This window comes from Lolium rigidum, chromosome 2 (assembly GCF_022539505.1).
Source record: "Lolium rigidum isolate FL_2022 chromosome 2, APGP_CSIRO_Lrig_0.1, whole genome shotgun sequence".
Lineage (NCBI taxonomy): Eukaryota > Viridiplantae > Streptophyta > Magnoliopsida > Poales > Poaceae > Lolium > Lolium rigidum.
The window spans coordinates 44,412,318-44,426,664 of NC_061509.1; the positions used below are offsets into that span (position 1 = coordinate 44,412,318).

Below are 14,347 nucleotides of genomic sequence, written 5' to 3' on the forward strand. Positions count from 1 at the left end.
CAGATATGGGCAGGGTTTGGGTCGCCCCGGACACCGCAGCCATCCGCATTTGCGATGTGTGGCTCCATTGGGCCTTGGTTTTGTCCGTTTGGACCCATCTGGACACGCGGACGCGGGATGGGTCGCCGCGTTGGAGATGCCCTAATCGCACACGGTTTGCGAAAGGAAAGTGTGCACCTTCGCACACGGCCATACTGTGCCATGTCATATGGGTTCTTCGCACACAATTGCTTTACACATGCACCTCCACATGCTCTAAACACGATTTATTTAAACTGAGCCGTTCGCTCTACATTTGCACCTACATAAGTTTAGATCTCATACAATTCATCTTTGAAGAAGAGTTCATAATATATTTAGGATTAGACCAGAGGGAAACAAATTAATGAAACATGGTTTCCCTTCTTGTTACGAAAAGACCAGCGTTAACTTCACATTACATACATATATAGTGCCTAATAAAGCTGGTAATAACTATGTCATGTACTAAACATCCTCCTCGTCACCAGAGGAGATGTAGACGACACCGGTGTCTAATGCATCTTCATCGTCGATAGCTATGCCCTCTCCAAAGGCTGATGCCTCGGCAACATCGGTGCACTGGCCGCTAGTGACTGATGCTTTTGCTTCAAAGGCGGCTCTGCGCCTTGTCAGCACGGTCATCCACAGCTCAGCAAGCTCGTCGTAAGGAAATTGTAGAACACGCACTGCACGGCCGGCCTTCTTACCTTTTTTCTTGGCGTGTACCCATGCACGTACCCCGTCCTCGCGGAGATTCTCGAAGGAGTCCTCCACCACGTGATGCACATCTTCTTCCTCATGCTGCACCGCGCCGACTCGGTGGACTTCTCTAGCACCATCTGCTCCTCCATGCCCTCCTCCATCCCGACCAGATCCTCCTCCTCTGCAATGTGCTCCTCCTGCTCTGGAGCATGCTCCTCCACCGAGTCGACCATGTGAGATCGACAATACTTCCCCCAACACCGACGTGCTGTGAGGAATGGTCCTACTCCGCAACTGACAGCGCAAGGTCGATGCAACCTAGAGTGGATTGTCAGGGAGGCATGGTGCAGAGGTGGGTAGGCCGTCGGAGGGAAAAATGAGCGACGCATTTTATAGGAGAGGAGGTAAACGGCACAAAGATTTGTATTTTCTATTTCGAACAAAATCGGTGAACTTGTGGAAATATTTCACGACCAAAATATTCGCAAATGATTTTGCATAAAAAATCGTTTGCGCAGTATAGCTGACACCGTTTGCGGTACCTTCCTCCGCATATGATTTTTTTTGAACAAACCGTTTGCGATATTTGGTAGCTGTCGTGCAGGTATTTGGCAGCCACAACATTGTTGCCCATCTCTACCATGTAGGTTGATAATCCTCCATGTAGAACAATAGATACTAATTAATGAGAAGGTAAAAATGATAAACTTTATGTTCATAATGATGCACTCATTCATGAGAGTCATATAATATTCTTTAATTCTCCTAGCCCTACCACAGAGGATAAATATGCTTTAAATATATAGAAAATATATGTGTAGTTTACAATTGTCGCTATATCAAAACCCTTGTCACAGCCATGATTTTAAGGTTGATTTTAACTCCAACAACTATTTTGAGAGAGGAAATAATGTTTTTTTATGAAATTGATTGATCATCTTCGTGTGGCAAATATTTGTTTCATCCTTTAAAAGGTTGTATTGCTGAGTTTGATCCTAGTGCTTAAAACTACTATGCCAAACGAGGTGATAGACCCCTTCTTTATTTTTGGATAATTGTAAAGTTCCAAAACCATACTATTTAAATGCACTGGTCCACTCATACTTATTATGATTTTTCCATATAAAAATGCCTATGGTTGCCTTTTTGTGCTTTGTGTTCTCTCTTGCATGGTTGAATGTGTTCATTATTTTGATTGGACTAGGCACACCTTCTGACCCTGGTATTTGGTATAATTTTACCCAATGTTTTTAAATTTGAAAAATATAAAATAAAGTGCCAAGTTTACCCATTTGGATCTTATTTGATGTTCAATGCCATTTTTTTTCAGCACATTGTTGTTCACTGTAGGATTTATAATTTTATGAAAGGTCCTAAAATCATGAAAAATTCACATATTGAACATATTTTAGTCCTACAGATGTTCAATTTTTTTTTTACATTTCCATGTAGTAAAAAAATCATTTTTTCCTGCTGCTGTTATTTCAAATCAAAATCTGTCTTTTGTTGCAAGAGTCTGCCCTTTAAAGATTAATTTGATTCAGTTTTGGTCCTTAAAATATATTTTGAATGTTAGCCACTTATGCATAACTTCTAGACTTTCAAATAAAAATTGTTTTGCGGATTTGGCGGTAGCATAGGAATATTATCTATGGCACTAATGTCTTCCCATAGAAAATGAATGGAAGAGTTTTTGTGGTAGAATTTCACCGTAGGGAATGAAGGAACACAAAGTTGAGACATATAAGATAGGTGAAAACCTTAAGCTTGGGGATGCCCCACACCCCCTCTAAATCAACAACACCTCGCTTTTCAAAATTTTAAACTTAGTTTGTTTAGCACGATGAAATCTTTAGCACCTCATTTTTTTAAAATTTCGTTGATGTTATTTTGCATCTTTTTTTAGAAGACCAAAATGAATAATGTGCTGTTATTATAATATCTATCAAGAGTTGATCAAAGACATGTAGATTTTTTTTTGAAATATGCATTAAAAGAAAAGGGAAAAGTGATAAATAGCTACTAGTTGAAGTATGATCACCTGTAGTTTATTCTTGATTGTTTTGTGATGGATAGTGAGTAAGTGTAATATTTGGTACTAGTTACCATTATACTGATGTTTTAAAAGTAGCAATTGATATTTTAATATAGGATTGTATTGTGGCATTGGTGCATTCTCTCTTAATTAGTTTGTCAACTTCCGCCCTTTGCTAGACTTTCATGTACCAAGCATGATATATAGTGGTTGTGCATCCAAATCCAGTGAGCTAGTATATTTTCTACATGTGTCCACTATGACTACCTATTATGTGGTATTTCAATAACACTCCAAGTAAATTTTCATGAGCTATATTTGAAAGTTCAAAAAAAATTATGTTTTGTGTCTACCCACAGTTCATGAAGAAGTAGATTATGGGGTGAACCAGGAACTAGAAATGCACAACCACCCTTTAGAATAGAAATAAATGTTTGAACGAAGATGAGAACACAAACCCTACTATATATGTATCAATGGTGGTAAAGAATAATGAAAAATAGAAAATAATAATAATAATAATAATAATATGAGGAAAACTTGATATATGAGGAATGAATGTGAGTTTGGAACTAACATAAAGATGCAGTTGTTACTGAATCTATGCTGACATATATGGAAGTGTTCAATTGATGCGAATCAAAGAGCCTGTTAGGCTTTAGGGTTTGGACTATAGTTGCATCCAAAACGATGGTACAGATATATTCGCCTGAAGTTTCATTCTATTTTCTGAACTTGTGAAGTTAAATACTCAATTAAGTCACTAGATGAGCGCGAGAGGATTCTGCGCATTTTCTTGTATATCTTTTGTTGAAGTCATACTAGCTAGTTGCTACCTTTAGATTAAAAATCCATTAGTTTCAAAGCTAGTACCAGGAACTCCAGTTCCGCATGGGCCATGGGGTGTTAGGTAAAAAAAAACGCCAACGGTCCAAACTATATCACATCAGCAGAGAAGAATGAAGCTTCTTGTATGCTAAGTATTGCAAAGTTGCGATGCATTTCTCACCTATATATGAACTGAATATATATAGAGAGATGGTTGGGAGGGAAGGTTCATGGCTTATTAGCTAGGTAGCATTTTGGACCAGTAGCTGTGACAATTTCAGCAAATCTGCCTACAAATTCAGCAGTTCATTTGATATGCCAACTTTGCTCGCACTATTTTCTGAGGAAACGCGTTCCCACAATGAGATCAGTTTTCATTACTTTTTTTTAACGAAAAAGGACATATTTTTGTGCATGCCTGATCCTTTCGGTGTCTTGAGCAATCGGCAAGAAAAAACTGGTAAGCGTGTGGGGGAGTAGGCTGTTGAATTGTGCAGGAGCTATAGGTGCTTAAGGATTAAGGCACGTACCTATTTTCATTTTAAAACCATTTATAGGTGGCTAGCGGCCATTTGACAAGAGTTAAAATTAGCTACCGTACGTCCATGCAGGAGATCTGATATGACAGTGACCTGTTTGACGTAATCTCGAGCAGATAACTAGAAGGGGTTTTGACTTGTCCTTAGGTTAGCTTTGTCCCTCCGTCGCGCGCGCGGCGTCAAGCTCCGTGCGCATTACCATGGTGACCGTTGGGAGACTCCATGGATCGGAGGAGTTCCGGTCTCTTCTCAGGTTACGCAGCTTGCTGGAACTTCCTTAGACGCGTTAGCATTGGGTGTGTAAAAAAAATCGTTTTGTTGTCAAATGCAGACGTAGGCTAGCTTCTGAGTTCTGACCAACAGTCAACAGACCTACCTCGATGAACTGTGAGAGTCCCTTTCACTACAGTTGAAGGTTCGAGCTTCGATCTTGTGACTATAAAAGGCATCGGTACACTGCCAGAATTGGCACTCAGCTTGATCCAAACAAACTAGTATAGCTAGAGAAATTGGGGTGGAGCAGCATGTCTCTCATGGCAGCAGCAGCAGCTGCTGCCCTCTTGGCTGCCGTCGTGGCCCTAACGGCAGCCGAGGCTGCCCTCGTGGAGCACACATTCGTTGTGAGTAGTGCATATATCTAGTTATGCATGCATGTAGCTAGTATCTCTCGCTCGTATGATTATGCAAGCTTCGCCTGATCTAATTATCGTCCTCCTATGCGTGCAGGTACGGCAGATGCATATGCAACACTTGTGCAAGGACACGCTGGTGACGCTGGTGAACGGGCAGTTCCCAGGCCCAGCTATCGAAGCTACGGAAGGGGACACGGTGGTCGTCCATGTCGTCAACGAATCCCCCTACGGAATAACCATTCACTGGTAGAGTAGTCTCGATCGCACTCGCGTTTTCCCCCCAAATTATGACGGAATGTACCCTCGGCTATTTCAGAATGTACGTAGGAGTGTATTTGACTGTACAATTCATGTGCAGGCACGGTGTGAAGCAGCGGCTCAACTGCTGGGCGGACGGAGCAGGGATGGTAACGCAGTGTCCCATCCAGCCAAACGCCACCTTCTCCTACGGGTTCAACCTGACAGGGCAGGAGGGCACGCTGTGGTGGCACTCCCACGTCTCCAGCCTCCGCGCCACCCTCCACGGCGTCATCATCATCCGCCCCAAGTCCGGCAACTACCCGTTCCGCAAGCCCGACATGGATGTCCCCATCATCATAGGTTCACCTTCTTCTTTCTTGATTTCTCCTCTGCGATCGAGAGATCACTTTGGTTTTGACATCTCGATCGCGTGGCATGCATGCAGGTGAATGGTGGCACAAGGATCTGACGGAGGTAGACAAGGCGTACCTCAACAGCAACGACAACGACCCCGCCGCGGCCACCATCAACGGGAAGCTCGGAGACCTCAGCAACTGCTCCGGCAAGGCAGAGGACAGCTACGTCCTGGAGGTGGAGCCCGGCAAGACCTACCTGCTGCGCCTGGTGAACGCGGCGCTCTACTCCGAGTACTACTTCAAGGTGGCCGGCCACAGCTTCACGGTCGTCGCCTCCGACGCCAACTACCTCAGGCCCTTCAGCACCGACGTCGTCGCCGTCGCGCCGGGCGAGACCATGGACGTGCTCATGGTCGCCGACGCGCCGCCGTGCCGGAAGTACCACATGGTCGCCCTGGCCATCGAGGCGCCGGAGCCCGACCCGCAGCTGCCGCTCTACATCTCCAGAGGCTTGGTGCGGTACAAGAACATCAACGCCAGCGTCGATTGCGCTGGCGCCGAGCGAGGTGCCGTGATACCGGACATGCCGGACAACCACGACACGACCACGACGTTCCACTTCCACGGCAACCTCACCGGCGCCGCACCCGAGCACCCGTTGCTGCCGCAGGTACGAGGCCCCGTCGACGAGCGCCTTTACATTGCGCTTGGCCAGGGCTCCGTCTGCAGAGGGAACATGACGTCGTGCAAGAGGGGAGGGAGCAGCGAGTCCATGCTCGTCGCCTACATGAACAACGTCTCCTTCCACCTCCCGGACAAGCTGGCGCTGCTCGAGGCACGCTACCGCGGCGACGCCTCCTTGTCGTCCACGGTGGAGGAGCTGCCGAGCAGGCCGCCGAGGCCCTTCAACTACACGGACCCGGCGCTGATACCGGTCGCCCCCGGCGGGAAGGAGGAGGCCATCGAGCCGACGCGGAAGGCCACCACGGCGCGCCGGTTCCGGTACAACGCCACGGTGGAGGTGGTGTTCCAGAGCACGGCCATGATGCAGAGCGACTCCAACCCGATGCATCTACACGGCCACGACTTCTTCGTGCTCGCGCAGGGCCACGGCAACTACGACGCCGCGAGCGACGCGCGCAGCTACAACCTGGTCGACCCGCCGGTGAAGAACACGGTGCATGTGCCCAGGCTTGGCTGGGCGGCCATCCGGTTCGTCGCCGACAACCCCGGCTCCTGGTTCCTGCACTGCCACTTCGAGTACCACATCGCCCCAGGCATGGCCACAGTGCTCGTAGTCGACAACGGACCGACGCCGGAGACGACTCTCCCGCCGCCACCTACCGATCTTCCAAAGTGTTCTAAGCTGCAGGAACAAAGAGTTTGAGCTCATAGAATACAGAGGCGCATACATTTTTTCCTTTGGCGGTATACACACGAAAGGTGCTGAATTTTGTAGCGTCGGTCTCACACACCGTGTTGACACGGTGCGTTCAAAAGCATCCATCAGTCTAATAGTACCTTCTTGATGTAGACCGATAATAGTAGTAACAAAATTGACAGAGTTTAATAAAAACCTTTTTGCTAATGCTAGGTCGGCTGAGATTTAAATCATGGACGCATCGAAATCTCAGTTCACTGAGAATTATTAATTCGACCAACCTCAACCGAGATGATTCACAGAGATTTACGAACTAAATAGATAGGTATGTGCTTTTTTTCGTGAATGTGGGCCTCTTGCTGTTGCTCGTTGTTTGTCTTCACTTATTATATAGGCTTTTTTTACGTGCTCCCTCCATTCTAAAATAGTCTACATTCTATCCTAACAATTTGTTCTCAAATACTCCCTCCTTCACGGTATACAGGGCGCACTTCCAATTCCGAATATTTCCACTAGCAGCACTTAGGACATGTACAATGGTGGAGAAGGCATGCTTTCTCTTAGCCATCCACGTTATCTAGAGAAAGCAATTAATAGATATAAGTTATACAACGCATTATCTCTTGTTATCATCTCCAGAAATTAATGATAATTAATTAATATATAGTAAGAAATTAATTCGCTAAGGGAAGACAAATGGTACAACGCATAAAATAGTCTTTCCTTATTTTCTAAGGGATTATCCCTTAGCTAAGGAAAGACAACCTTCTCTTTCTTATTCTCTCTCCTCCAACTAAGCAAAAAATCCTACGTGTCAGCTCTAAGGGAAGGCTGATGTTACCCCATTGTACATGCCCTTATAAGGCGTATTAGCATTAATTACCCAAATTAAGTGGAGCGTTTTGGTCCACAAATTACTCCTCTTACTTCCTGGTTTCCATTCGACTGTGTGAACGTGAGTAGGAAAGTTGCACGCAAGTGTGAACAGATTGTAAAGTGGGTGCAGGAAAACGCATGCAATCATGCATCGACATGGCCCTTCCTTTTGTCTCCGAAACTTCATCGATGGATGAGGGAGAGGAAGGCTGGACATGGCCAACTTGGGGTTCTGGGAAAGGGCGTTCTGCTGAAGATAGGATCGAAGCTTTGCAAGCTGATCTTGAGGATACCATGGAGGGAGGCGATATTGAGGAGCAAATCGTGGCGGAAGATGTTGAGGCGGAAGAAGTAGATGATACCATGGAGGTGCAGGCCGTTGGGACGGTGGAGGAACAAGCCGCTGTTGTGGTGGAGGAAGAAGAAGAGGTGGACGCCAATGAGGTTCTTGAGATTCGCCTTCAAAAGTGCCATCGCCTGAACCCTCTCCAGCCGTGATGCCATTGCTGCCCCTCCTATCCGTATGCCACCAGTGCCGCTGAAGAAGTTGACGCCCCTAGACTCGCTGCCGCCGAACGAGATGCCGCCACCATTGGAGAGACTGAGACCCACGAAAGCAGGTCGGTCATTGCCGCCACTGCCCGTCCCGCCCCCGACGGATGTACACCAGTTCGAAGAACCGGCCTCATATGGTGCCGGAAGGCGAGCTGGGCGGGACAGACCGACGCGTCGCCGTGGCGCCACCTGCTCGCTGCCTGCCGTGCCTATGGAGAAGGAGGGCAGCCGCTCACTGCCTGTCAAGCCGATGGAGAAGGAGGGCAGTGGAACGCGTCCAGCAAGACCAAGGGGTGGAAGTCCTCCGGTTGCCGGCGACCTAGGTTGAAAAGCAACATGAGAAAGCCCACGCAGGCCAAGAGGAGGAGGCCGGCGATCTCCTTCTGCTTGGTGCGGCGGCGCCATGGCCTCGAGAGGGAGGAGGAACGATACGATCTGGAAGTTTTGTTTCTCTACCAATCTCTATATAAGAAGGAGAAGTGGCGCTAGAATTTCGGCCAGAATTCCAATTTTGGAGCAGGGAAGAATCGCGGGAGTTTTGGAAGCGAAAATTTTGGGATTTCATTGGAACTTTTGGAGCGAAACCTTGCGGGAAGGAAATTGACGTAAAAATCGCGGCAACTTTCGCAGGGAAGAAGAGGAAGGTTTTGCTCGATCGGTTCCACCAATGCATGCCCAGAAACGATTCGATTAATGGACGGGAGGAGTACCAAAGCCGGTAATTACGTTTAATTAGGCGTCTTGGGTTTAATGGGCCTAATTAGAGAAGCTATTTTTGCGTACTGCTGAAACGAATCAACAACCAATCGCCGATTACCTTGGTCCCAGAGATTTTTCAACCGCGCCGTGTAAACTGTGAAGGAGGGAGTGCTCTATGTTATAGCTTCTAGTCAACAACAACACTGAAAACGAAGTGGCTTTACTCTTTTCATTGGACGTTGTTATTTTCACCCAATTGCTAAAAAGTGCACGGTGGCTGGTTTGCTCCATCGAGCCCTCGATTCTCGTCCGTCGGATCCGCAGGATCAGACTGAGTCGTTTTTACCGCACACCCACGTGGCCACGTGAACTGCCGCACATGCTCTGTCCCAGCAATCACTCCCGACCCACCTTGCGCGCCCCCAATCCTCGCCGCCGGCCGTCTCCAAGAGCTTCCTGCCGTCGTCTCCTCAGGCCGCCTGGCCCGATAGTACGCGACGCCGCCCGGACCTTGGTTCTACTCCGCCGCCATCGTCCTGGGCACTCACGCCGCCGTCGGCCGTTCCCCAACCTCCCGCAGCGCCGCTGCAAAATCCCTTCCGCCGCCGCCGCTGCGGGGCCCCGCCATCGCCTGCGGCCAGCCAGGGACTGCCCCGACCACTGCCCCTGGCCTTGCGCTCCTGAAAGCACCAGAACGGCCGCCGGTAGACACTTCGCGTCTTGGATCCAGATCCCTCGCCGTCGGCTGTCTTCCTTGCGGCTTTCCCCTTTCTCTGTCCATTACTGCTGTGGATGCTTGCACGGGTGAGTTCCTCCTCTGCCTCTGACGCCCAACATCCAAATTGCCGATGCCGCCGCCTAGGCTTGAGTCTGTGGATGTTTGCTCTCTCCGACTGAAAACGAGGTTCATGGTCCGTGGCCGTCGGCTTGCTGAGGAGCCTCTTTTGCTGCTGTTTGCCCAGCCATTTTCCTCATAGCGTGGAGCGCACCAAGTAATATTGCTGTTGGGATCGAGTGAGTATAAGTTCTTGGTGATATGCCAGTGCCTCTAATTGGGTTGATTCATTCATACCAGATTTGTACTTTTTAGTGGCTATGTGTGCTACGAGAGAAAAATGCTTAAACAAAGTAGAGATGATTCATACTAATTTTTTTGAGGGAGCAACTGGCCCCTCTTACAATTGTACAATAGAAATGTAGAAGGATGGATGCAACTTATTTTGTCCTAGTAATTGTTAATTTCTACATATGCTAATTTGCATATCTATTACCATCAAGTTATATACCCATTGGCCATAGTTGAATGTTGCATTTTAGTCTCTTCCGCCAAAGATCGTGCACTCGATGTTGTAGCCCCGTTTCATCTCGCTCGATGATTCTCTTGCGGCCAAATTATACTGATTTAGACGGCCGCATGTGCTAAGTTGTATTTTTACCGGCACTATTATTGGTTCTAGAAATGAGCGAAGTTGTTTTTTTGCAGACGATAAATTATTCTCTCACACATTTGCTAAGTCGTCTTTTTACACCATAAATTGTTGTTTCACACATGTACTAAGTTGCATACATGATTATTGCTAAGTTGTATAACCTGTACTGCTAAGTTGCATACCACATCCATGAAGTTAATACCTCCATACCAGAGTGTCATCAATTTATGCCAAGAAGTGGCATCAACTATAGCCTACACCAAAAGCAACTTAGTATATAGTACTGAGGGTACGCATCGTCGGTGATATCAAAGTGGCGTCCCTTTCGGCTTCTTACGGCTAGTGTTGCGCCTCGTGTAGTGACTCGCGGCACCGGGCACATTCGCTTTGATCGAGATGGAATTGTACCTCGCGGGAACAACTTCCACCATGATAACAAATCGTTTCTTCACACATGTGCTAAGTTGTATTTTGCCGGTTGAATTATTGGTTCCACATATGAGCTAAGTTGTATTTTGCATACACCAAATTTATCTCTCACACATTTGCTAAGTAAGTATTTTTAGATAATAAATTATATACCCATTGGCCATAGTTGAATGTTGCATTTTAATCTCTTCCGCCAAAGATCGTGCACTCGATGTTGTAGCCCCGTTTCATCTCGCTCGATGATTTGCTCTTGCGGCCAAATTATACTGATTTAGACGGCCGCATGTGCTAAGTTGTATTTTTACCGGCACTATTATTGGTTCTAGAAATGAGCGAAGTTGTTTTTTTTGCACACGATAAATTATTCTCTCACACATTTACTAAGTCGTCCTTTTACACCATAAATTGTTGTTTCACACATGTACTAAGTTGCATACATGATTATTGCTAAGTTGTGTAACCTGTACTGCTAAGTTGCATACCATATCCATGAAGTTAATACCTCCATACCAGAGTGTCATCAATTTATGCCAAGAAGTGGCATCAACTATAGCCTACACCAAAAGCAACTTAGTATATAGTACTGAGGGCACGCATCGTCGGTGATATCAAAGTGACGTCCCTTTCGGCTTCTTACGGCTAGTGTTGCGCCTCGTGTAGTGACTCGCGGCACCGGGCACATTCGCTTTGATCGAGATGGAATTGTACCTCGCGGGAACAACTTCCACCATGATAACAAATCGTTTCTTCACACATGTGCTAAGTTGTATTTTGCCGGTTGAATTATTGGTTCCACATATGAGCTAAGTTGTATTTTGCATACACCAAATTTATCTCTCACACATTTGCTAAGTAAATATTTTTAGATAATAAATTGTTGCTTCAGATATATGCTAAGTCGCATACCTATTATTGCTAAGTTGTATACCCCTAGTGCTAAGTCGCATACCCCATACGTGAAGTTGTTTACCTCTACACCAGAGTGGAAGCAACTTATTTCAAGAAGTGGTAGCTACTTTCTGCTAAGTTGTTTAGCTCCTTCAGTTTAAGTTGCTTAGCCACTTCAGTTTAAGTTGATTAGCCACTTCAGCAAGCGGGTTAGGGCAGGGCCAACCGCGCGGGGCAGTTGCGGCGTCATAATTACACCGACAAGGATGGTTTCTCTAGTTGCAACCTAGTGGGGATGGGTGGCTGCAACTGAAACACAATCAAAAACAACTTATTTTTCAGTAATGTAGCAATTGTGTCTTCTCTAGTTCCAACCTAGTGAGGATGGTTGCAACAAAAACAACACCAACAACAACTTGTGCACTATTTGCCGTAAAGTTATATTTCCATCACTACTAACTTTTCTACCTCAAATATCAAGGTATTGACGGTGCTAGAAAGTAGGTAGGCAACTAGTAGTATAAAGTTGCAGATCTAGCACTATGAAGTTGCCGGTTGTTTTTTTCTAAGTGAGTATTTAGGAAGATAAGTTGACTCAGAATACAAAAAATAATAATGTAAGCAACTCTTTGTACTAAGTTGCTTTTGCCACAACACTAAGTTGCTTTTTAAAAAAAGTTTATCGAAACATATATAAATGATATCTAGTTTCGAAGATCTTGGCGCGAGAGGACCAACGGTGAAAACGGATCACAATTTCGACATCCGGTGTATGAGTTATGACTTTTTTAAAAAATAGTTACATGTAGTTCCGTGTGCAAACTTTCCATATTTAGAGTGAGGGCTTGATTAGACTAACCAGCATCCGTTTGCTCCCTAGACACGTCCTATTTTCAATGTAGCTTGGATTGGTTATTCACATATCTAAGTAGTACTAATAAATGCAATACTAGTTTGTCTCATTATTTTTAGAATGTAGATTAAATTAGAACGGAGGAAGTACGTGCTGATATGTCCTATAGATAGGTGATGACTTTTTGATCGTTCTTTGATTTAACACTTCTTCTCATCCCTCGGAATAGATTGGTACTACATAAAAGATGAAAAGAATACATGGGATAACCTTCGTTGCTATTTTCAAGTCTATGATTTGATATCTGCTTTCAGCTGCCTTCAAAACATCACGGAAGAAAGAAAATTTGAAAATCTCAATTGATTGCTCTATTAAGGCCAGCATCAACATAGCGGAAAAGAAGGCTTACGGTTTAGACATAGTAGCCAGAAGCCTGTCTAAGACGAGTCAGTGTTGTATGCCGACTGTGGTTTCTTCACGTTTCCTTTCTTTTATAGTTTATTTTGTATTAGTTAAAGTCAGCATGTGTATTTTTACCATGTAATATTTGTTACTACTATAAATACTAGATGATACCCCGCGCGTTGCAGCGGTATCTTTTAGAAATAAATTACTAAACTCCAGAAAAGCTCAAAGCTCATATGAAAATGATGTAGTATAACTTATACGGACTAAGGATCTTGTATGAGAAGTATTGATAATGCCAAAATAGGAATGGCCCCAAATTTGCATGCTAAAAAAATCCTCTAAATCTTCCATTGGTCTGTTTACTGCCAACATATACATGATGTAAAAGCGGGAACCTTGCGTGCACTCTATATGATTTCTTTTTCATATGTAAATAAGTATATTCAAACTAAATGTGGTGTTTATAAGATATTGCCACATTAAGATAATACGATCAGAAAGAAAGTGCATGGAGTACACAAATAATTGATACTAAACGTGTGTGTGCACTGACAGCCTTCAAGACGTACACATTTATAATTATATGAAAAAACAGAAGGAAATACATGTTAGAATAAGAACTCAGGATATGCCAAATTCAAGTCTTTCGTTATCCTAAATGTAATGGTAGGAAAAAAAAGGAGGTGTTAGAACAGATGATCAATAATTTTCTATTACTCCTTTTATGTAGAGTTTGTTTTTGGTTCCAAATGAACCATGTAAAAAAGAGGTTTTTTACGGTACAATTTACTAGTCCTATGGAGGAGGAGTATTTTGAGGGGTATTTTAGGAAATTCATGTGATAAGAAAATCATGACATAGATTTAGGTTGATTTGTTACCACAATCAGTGCCACGTTACAATTTAATATTTCCATGATACTTAGGAATGGATGCATTGACTCTATTTAGTCCACGACCATTTATTTTGTCCACAAGATTTTAACCGTACACATGCACAAAAAATATGTGACCATTTCTGGATGTATATGGTTGTATCCTGTTCTGACGCGGTTCAGCCAAAGATGATTGTCATTTTTTCGTACTGTTTTTTAGTAGATACTCTAAGGCCGCAATTGCAATTAAGCATCTTTTATTTGAAATAATGCGAGGAGATCATGTAAATTTTGTATAAATTCTGTTCGAATTTAAATACCGAAAATCAAAATGTTTTCTGAAATCACCAAAAAAAGGCCGGTACCAAAATTTACCCTATAATAGGCTGTCATGTGGAGCTTAAGATAGCTAGACGTCAAGAACGCTCCATGCCGTTCTGGGGGAAGAGATTTATATGAAGCAACCTCATGGGTTTGAAGATCCTCGCTGCCCGTGGCACATTTGCAAACTAGATAAATCTCTTTATGGTTTAAGACAAGCCCCCTCCCGCCTGTGCATGGTATTCTTCGTTGATTTGAAAGTTATAGAACCTTGGTTTTA

General features: G+C 44.7%; 1 protein-coding gene across 1 annotated transcript; it reads left to right on the plus strand.

Annotated features, from left to right (window-relative positions):
• The first annotated feature begins 4,658 nt into the window (after positions 1–4,658).
• LOC124689636 (laccase-19-like) lies at positions 4,659–6,740 on the plus strand. Its single transcript, XM_047223133.1, has 4 exons — positions 4,659–4,745; positions 4,852–5,003; positions 5,116–5,357; positions 5,443–6,740. The coding sequence occupies exons 1-4, from the start codon at positions 4,659–4,661 to the stop codon at positions 6,738–6,740; spliced, it is 1,779 nt and encodes a 592-aa protein (XP_047079089.1).
• Positions 6,741–14,347: the final 7,607 nt, after the last annotated feature.